The sequence below is a fragment of the Cydia strobilella genome, chromosome 22 (genome assembly GCF_947568885.1).
Source record: "Cydia strobilella chromosome 22, ilCydStro3.1, whole genome shotgun sequence".
Classification (NCBI taxonomy): Eukaryota; Metazoa; Arthropoda; class Insecta; order Lepidoptera; family Tortricidae; genus Cydia; species Cydia strobilella.
Window position 1 is genome coordinate 2,131,532 of NC_086062.1, and position 8,458 is coordinate 2,139,989.

Here is an 8,458-nt window from a genome sequence, read left to right on the forward strand (position 1 = left end):
CGCACGCCCCGCCCCTCTGCACGCTCAACCTGAGCGTCCACTTAGGCCTTACACTAATACATCAATATTTTTTATATACCTAAACCGGCGAGCGTGTATGAGGAATGTTATGAAAGTGAAGGAAGCGAAAGAGGTATGTCAGGATCGTAGCAAGTGGAAATCCGTGGTCTCTGGCCTACCCCTCCGGGAAATAGGCGTGGTTATATGTATGTGTATGTATGTATTTTTTATATACCACGTCGGTCTAAAACAAGATTGCGGCCCGCATGATGGTAAGCATGTCACCGTAGCCTTTGGACACCTGCAACCTCAGGGGTGTTACGCGAGCGTTGCCGACCCTTTAAAAAGCTGTACACTCTTTGTTTGAAAAACCCCATAACGTTAGGACGACCGGTCTGGCCTAGTGGGTAGGGACCCTGCCTGTGAAGCCGATGGTCCTGGGTTCGAATCCCGGTAAGGGTATTTATTTGTGTGATGAGCACAGATATTTGTTCCTGAGTCATGGGTGTTTTCTATGTATTTAAGTATTTATATATTATATATATCGTTGTCTGAGTACCCATAACACAAGCCTCCTTGGGCTTACCGTGGGACTTAGTCAATCTGTGTAAGAATGTCCTATAATATAAAATAAAAAAAAACGAATTGCTTATCGCACAAAAAAGCAATTAATCAAACTTATAAGAATTTCATTTAATGTGAAATGACAGATTTTAAAGCACAATCCAAATCTGAATCTAGATTCTCTAGAACTTTCCACGTTAACACCTAATACGTCATACATGTGCTAACAAAATACGCAAAAAGGATACACCCTAACAAATACAACGTCGGTTAGAACCTTACCTAAATTAACCAAGCTATATCTTAAGTGTCAAACGTTGCCCAACTTTCCCCAACTTGTAAGCCCGGGCTCGGGGAGAATGGGGATCATCGGATCAGGTTTGTTCGGCGTTTACATACATTTTGACACTTGCGAGAAAAGTTGTCGACGGTGGAAATTGTTGTGAAAGCAACTTGTTATATTAAATTGGGTAAAATGGAGTAAATTATGATTTTTTGCTTAAAAACTATGAATTAGCCACTAAGGCCCACTTACACTATTCTACTAACCCGGGGTTAACCGGTTAAGCCTGGAGTTACCATGGTTACGAGTACAATTTGACACTTGGTAAACGGTTAACCGCTTAACCCCGGGTTAGTGGAATGGTGCAAGTGGACCTTAAAGCCTTAAATGTGGCATTTATAAATATAACAAGTTACAAGATTTTTTGGAACGGGCCTTTGGTTTATGTGATCCTTATAAAATGCTGTTAATACCTACACTTATTCCAAAATGCCCTCTCAAAAAATTGTAAAACAAGCAGTAGGTTTTTTATATAAATCAATTTCTTAAATCTAATAAAATGTAGGTACGTACCTTGCAGTAATTTCTCCGTGAAATAAAGATCACAAATTGATAAGAATGCCGCTGGCGACGTAATAAATAAAAGATCAGGAAAGTCAAGTGAACGAGACGACAAAATTATTATTTATATCTGCGGAAGAAAAATATTTTCCGCTGTCCCTACTTCCGATATCGCAATACGCTTTTAGCAAAAACAAAACGCTATCGGCGTTCGAATTTTAAATACCGATGCTTAAATTTTTTAAAAGTCGACGTCCGTATTTTACATTTTTTAACTTTGGAACCAACGGACGTTCGCCTTGCAGCCGCAAATCAAATCAATCCAATCCCGCAAATGGAGCCTTTGCCTTCTGTTAAAAAAAAGATTAAAAAATAAAAACGTGCAACACATTCCTGGGGTTAGTGCATTCGGGAATCATGCACTTACAAATTTAATAACTAACATTAAGATATAAAACAAAAAATGTTATGTGAATCAATATGCAGTCCAAATTAAACTGAACGCATCTTTATGCTTAAATACTAAAAATTCAATCTAGTTCTAACATTTTATGCTATGGTTGGTCGATTTCACTTCAGTTAAAGTGGCTTTTAAAAATAGAATCGGCCGAACTGATACAAGTTTATACGGGATAACCTTAGATATCGCGCAACCATAAAAATATATAACCTAAATAAAATCTATTCTGCTTATTTGTGGCCTTTTTACAATGTTAAAATTAACTTTTCTTTGAAGAAATGGGAGCGGCAATTTCACAGCACTTAACGGAGCGTGTGACAGAACTCTTGCATCAGTTTTTTTTTTCTACGCACAAAACTACTATTGACAAAACAGATATTGATTCATATAACAAGTCTAAATGCATATACTCATGTGGCCTATAAAATTTTATACATCGCATAAATAGGCAAATTCCATACATACAGTGGCAAAAAAGAGTACAAATTAAAAAGTGGCAACACTGTAGTTTCGTCCCGTTTTTCTTAGATTGATTTGAAAGGGACGACACTACAGTGTTGCCACTTTTTAATTTCTACTCTTTTTTGCAAGACAATATTTGAGTGTATGCATTTGACTTGTAGACAATCTGATCTGACCACAAACATTTCATTTTTTTTTAATCAGACGGTCTACAACAATCATTAACATAGAATAGGGGTTAGAATATCAACATTAACAGTTAGTGAAAAACATTCAACACCGAGAGTGGCAAGAAAGAGTGAAAAAGAAGAAACGACATGAGGTAACATCGATTATATTGTAAGACATCGATGCGACGCGGCAACTGCCGCCGGGTATTCTTGGTTTTTTTTTTCTTTTTTCGTTGTTCTTATTTTGAATTCGTCTAGTGCTCTAGCGGTTACCGATTTTCATTTGTTTTTCATTTCAGAGCATGTTATGGTTTAATATGAGTTTATCACAGTGTCAGTCTATTTGTGTTATTAATGTTATTATTTATTGTTTTTCTTTTTATTTTAATTGTTTCTGATGTTTATTATTTTCACAACATTTCTATTTACATAACAAGATAAGATTTGTTAAATAAATAAAAAAAAGTTAAATAAATAAAATTGGTTATTTAAGATCGCATCGACCGTTAAAATAAATTAAATATTGCAATAAATTACCGATTTTGTTATATTTAGCGGAATAACATAAAAATAGATCTAATCATTAATATGATTATCTATGGTTTATTTTTGGTTTTGTTTCTTTTTGATCTTTTTACCCAATTCTTAAATTTTAGCAATAAAGGAAATCCTTTCGTTCCACCACATCAATTTAATTCGTTATTTAAGATTTTAAGATTAGAGTTATTTTAGTTGTTTCCTGGCAAATATTCTAGCTTTATCGTTCGTTATAATCGTTACGGGTCCAAAACGTTACGTTATTTTACTAGTAGAGTAAGTAGTGATTATTGGCTCAGTCCCTACTGTTAAAGTCATATTTTGTTGTTAATTTTAAAAGGTTGTTTTTCTTAATTTGTATTTAGGTTTTTATTTTCACCAATTTTAATTTAAACAAGTTGCTTTAATTTTTTTTAATCAAAATTTTGTAATAAGTTGAATTCTGTAACAATTTTCCATCACACAAGTAAACATTTATAGACATATATAGATTCAGATCTTTCCCGGATTACTCCGTAACCAAATCGTTCAGTTTCCTTCAGTCAGCATTCGTTCGTTCATTCGTTCCGCCTGGAGCCGACGCCAGGAGCCGCTTTCTCACGTTCAAAACCTTATCTTGATTCGATATTGACTCATGTATAAGAAGAACACCAACTGAATTATAAGTCTTCAATTATATGTCATTGTCGAAGTTGTTTGGTGTGAGAACTTTCTGCCAATTATTTAAACTTCAAATTTTATTGTATATATAAACGAACAAGATGCGTTGCATGTTTTTTCTTGGGAAATTAATTTGGGAAAAAATTATACATGGCTAGGCATTGCCTATCTTGTAAAGCTTAAGTACATTGACAATTTCCTTAGAAACGAATTATATTAATGTTGGAAAATAACGATTGGAACAGTTCTCAAATTAAGATTTTGTAATCTAATAAAATAAAGTTAAAATTAAATATCAAATCAGTATCAGATCAAGATCGGATTTTTAAAGTTGGATGCCGCGCTAGGCCCAGATGTACCGCTTTTGTTCTTCAGAATAGACTAGATGTTGTTTTTTTTTTGTTTTGCGTTTTATAGAGCAAAGGCAATGCTGATACTGCCGATACGGACCATGTTATTTTGAGATAAGATTTTAAACGTTCTTAGCTATGTTTGATAAAAATCGATCCAGCATTTTTTGAGTATCTGCAGCTCTTTCTAAAATAATGCAAGGCATTTTTTGGCATAAACTAGTTCAAAATCTTATGATTAGTGCAGGGGTTTTTTTATTTTTAAGTTAATAGTTATTATTTTACAAAAAAAATTGCATTGTTTTCATGTAAAATTTATGAGTTAGGGTCAAATGAAATAGATAATTATCATACACTAAAGAAAAACCGCGAAGACTCGGGTTTGATTCCCGCCTCCGTCATCGGTGGTCACATTTTCTTTAGTGCAGATATGATATCTATTTCAGTTTATAATTTATATAGTAGTGTGACTACTTAAAAAAAGCAAATCAAAATATATTATGAAAAATATTTGATTTGTGCCCTAGTTGGTTAGTCAGGGTCAAGTTTTTTCAGAGCTGAACTCGTAAAAGTAGGCAAATTCTTCAAATTTAGACTCAAAAGACTCAAACTCTCGACTCAAACTTTAAAATAATCTAATATGTTTGAGTCTCACGGGAGTTTTATAGTCAAAAGACTCAAGTTCCTACCAACAACTTTAATCCTCGTTGCTTTAAGGATAAGGTCTGCTAATCTCCACTTAAAGTGTTTCCATTTCCACAATCGGACATACTGCCGACTCTGCAGCTGAGACCTGCATCTATGCATTTAGATACTTTTCATTTTGAACTTTATTAACAGCGCCTAAAGTCGCATTTTGAACTTAGATGTGTTACTATTTCCTTTGCATTTTGTGTAACTTATGCAAAGTCTTATTAGGATGTTTTTTTGAATTTTGAACTTTGTGTAGATTAAGTAAGGTTGAGATTAGGACAATTAGGTTTGAGCAAATTCTGTTTAGACTTGCTAAAGGTGTTTTCGTGCACTTTAGGTAATTTTGTTCAGGATGCAACGTAAGGACCCGATAATTGCATAAATCTGTACTTTTATCTTTGATATTATTTAGTTTAATATAATTGGTCCGCTATTATTTTCAATAAAACAAACTTTTAATAATAATGTTTTTTTTTTCCTTCATAATCATAATCATTTATTGTATAATATTAATATTACATGTCAGTTATTCATGTTAGTTCTTTTTCTATATCAACGGAAAACGAATTTTAAAGTAAAAAATGTACATTTTCTCATCAGAATTGCAAGCTGTCATCAAAACTTAGCGAATTCATGTTGTCACTTTATCAAACCTTAATGTAACTTTTTTAGTTTTTTTAATTTATTTTAGCTAGTTTTACGTACCATTTTATTTAAGTACTGTGATATACGTTATTAGGTTTTTATTTGTATTTTGCTTCTTTGACTAATGCAAATTTATTAAATCAAAGAATATGTTGAAGGTTCATTTTGAAGATAAACCTTATGTCCGCGTTTTCTTTGCTTTCGTTGGGTGTTGACTTTATAATTTGACATTAAATAAAATCATTGATCATTGAAATAATTTCGGTTAATTTACATTTATATTCCGTTATCCGTTCTTTCGATAGTTCGATATTTTGTTAAGAATTACTAAAACTTTTTTACATTCCTTCCTTGCTTAAAAGTGTTAAAACCAAAATTTTTATAATGTTATGGATTTTCTTGGTCCACGTTTAAAAAAGTGCTTGATTAATTTTGTTTGTAGGTTAACATCATTCGTTACATTCCTATTTCGCAATTTATTATATTTTAAGAAAGAGCCGTTTATAAACTAAAACATGTAAATGATTCAATATTGTCTTCGGTTACCGCGATAGTTACTCATTATTCTCATGAAATAAAACTATTTATTATTATTTATTTAATCGAATGGCATAAAAAGTCACAAATAAATCGATAATATAACAGGTATGAAAACGGATTATATCGCGTATATTGAATTTATAATACATCCCGACGTTTCGAACCCTTTACAGCGTTCGTTTCAGTCACCCGTTGACTACGAACGCTGTAAAGGGTTCGAAACGTCGGGATGTATTATAAATTCAATATACGCGATATAATCCGTTTTCATACTTATATTTCATGTAAATGATTTGTTAATAGACATTAACAGTGTCATTTAGCACGTTTTCATTTTATATCACTAGGTATATTTCTTAGAAAAATCCTCACACTTATTTTGTGCTTTTGAAAACTTAAAGATCGTTTTAGTTTGTATCAGCTATTTCCATTAAAGCAAAGATAGTTTGGATAATTTTAACCACTAGGTTTTTCTTATGTACTTATTTTAAAATTTTGTATTCGGTTACCGCGATAGTTACTCATGAAATAAAACTATAAAAACGGATTATATCGCGTATATTGAATTTATAAAACATCCCGACGTTTCGACGCTAAAGGGTTCGAAACGTCGCGATGTATTATAAATTCAATATACGCGATATAATTCGTTTTCATAGTTTTATTTCGTACCTATTAATCGTTTTTCCAAAAACCAGTCATATTTATTCTGCAGATATTTAAAACTTGAAAAGCTGGCAGCTTTAGCATCACACACAGTCCAATGAACCATTTAAAACCCAATCATACCATAGACTAGATAATTCTTGACCTTAAAAAAATCAGAAATGAAATCACGTGGTCGTACCCGCAGCAGACATGAATGGGCGTTATGCTACTCTATGCCGTATTTCGCCTGCAGTTCAGATCTCCACACCATATCGATTTACCATCCACCAAGCCATCCTACAAATCTAACTTTTTATGTATTATTTTATTTATTTCCTTATATATATACATATCTATAGTTTAGTAAGACACTAGTAGTACGTTGTTGTTTTGTATAATTGTAAATTTGGATCCGTCATTCATTTTATAAACACGTGTTTTTCAGTTGACAATACGCTGATTCTTTTTTCTTTTTTTGCGGAGGAATGTTTTAACAGTTTCTGTTTTATTTTTGGCCAGCGTTCGCCGTTCAGTTGAAATGTAACTGGCTGGTTTTAGAATAGTATTGTAGCGAGAGAAAAGATGTTTATCAACATTTGAATATTTGAAGATCGAATTCTTTTTAGAATTAGTTTATACTTTCGAAATTTGATTATGAGTTATATCAGGGTTGTACAAACAGTAATATTTTTGATATTTACTTAATATTGCGAAACATTTAGATTTAGAATTCTCATTTCTGTGTGAATATTTTATGAGTATTTGTTAAGTATATTCAGTTTAATTACGATTTATTATAAGATTTAGTTAGAATAGTTTTAATTTAACCACGTTGTTAGTATCGATATTTACGATTTTCCGACGAACATCATAATAGATCTAACGGAAAACTATTTCACGTGCAATTCAACTTCTCCTGCGATCGATCTGTTTACCATCACTGTACAACACTGAAATTCAAAATCCACTCGCAAAAATACCCCGGCGGCGGCGCGTAAGCGACATTTAGCCACAACATCTGTTAATATGATTGTTAATTACATATGTTGTTGTTAAAATGTAGCCACCTGTCCCGAGGAGGGCGCCTGGAGGTAGGTAGCTACGTCGTCAACCATACAGGCTCGCGGTAGGTCGGGGAGGAACATAATACGCTAAGGCATCGCGTGCTGCCTCCGCGGCGGGCCGCGACAGACTGGCGAGAGGGATCGAGACGCCCCGCCCCGAGGGTAGGGCTGCGGCGGGAAATGTTATGGGATTTTTCATTATTGTAGCTTATTGGTAAGAATCTCAAATATATATTTTTTGTAATTTTAAAACAAAATTTGGAAACTTTATTTACATACAAGATATATACAGTGGTACTACGTAAACGAAATTAAATAACTAGCTTATTGGTTGATTTGTTTTATTTTAGGTTTTTGGAGTTTTTATATTTAGAGAGTTTTATTATGATTTATATTTATACCACACTGTTCTCTAATTTACATATATTTAATGGATATTTTATTCGTTCATCGACCTATGACTTTTGTTTTGCCCTTAAAAGAAATTAAGAGCTTTGTACCGAAATGTTGATACTGTTTATGTATAACGTTCTTGCTTACTGCAACATAACCTACAAAACTATTAACTGGGTGGCAAATATTTGAAGATTTTATGAGACGGGTTGGTCAGGAAAGCTTTTTATTTGAGCAAAATATTTGAGTATTTTGATTCTTATAGCTAAATAAATGAAACAGTTTTTAATTTTTTGGCACATTTAATAGTTCAATCTTATCGTGTATAGCTTAATTGCAGTGCAATTTATAGCCTTTTGCATAAACTGTCTTGCACTAAGTACTTAGGTTTGTATAAGAGAAATCATTAATGGACGCACAATCTTTCT

The 8,458-nt window shown here is 32.8% G+C and overlaps 1 protein-coding gene across 4 annotated transcripts in view; it reads right to left on the reverse strand.

Annotated features, from left to right (window-relative positions):
* LOC134751541 (nuclear factor 1 B-type) overlaps nt 1-7,833 on the reverse strand; it is a 65,495-nt gene extending 57,662 nt beyond the window's left edge. For 2 of the 4 annotated variants that reach the window (XM_063686993.1, XM_063686991.1), the window contains exon 1: nt 7,641-7,827. In XM_063686993.1, coding sequence (XP_063543063.1) covers nt 7,641-7,718 — 78 coding nt within the window. In that variant the 5' untranslated portion in view covers nt 7,719-7,827. Of the gene's footprint in view, nt 1-7,640 lie in introns of all 4 variants that reach the window. The other 2 variants (XM_063686994.1, XM_063686992.1) reach the window with 2 other exon arrangements.
* Between the last annotated feature and the right edge of the window lie 625 nt (nt 7,834-8,458).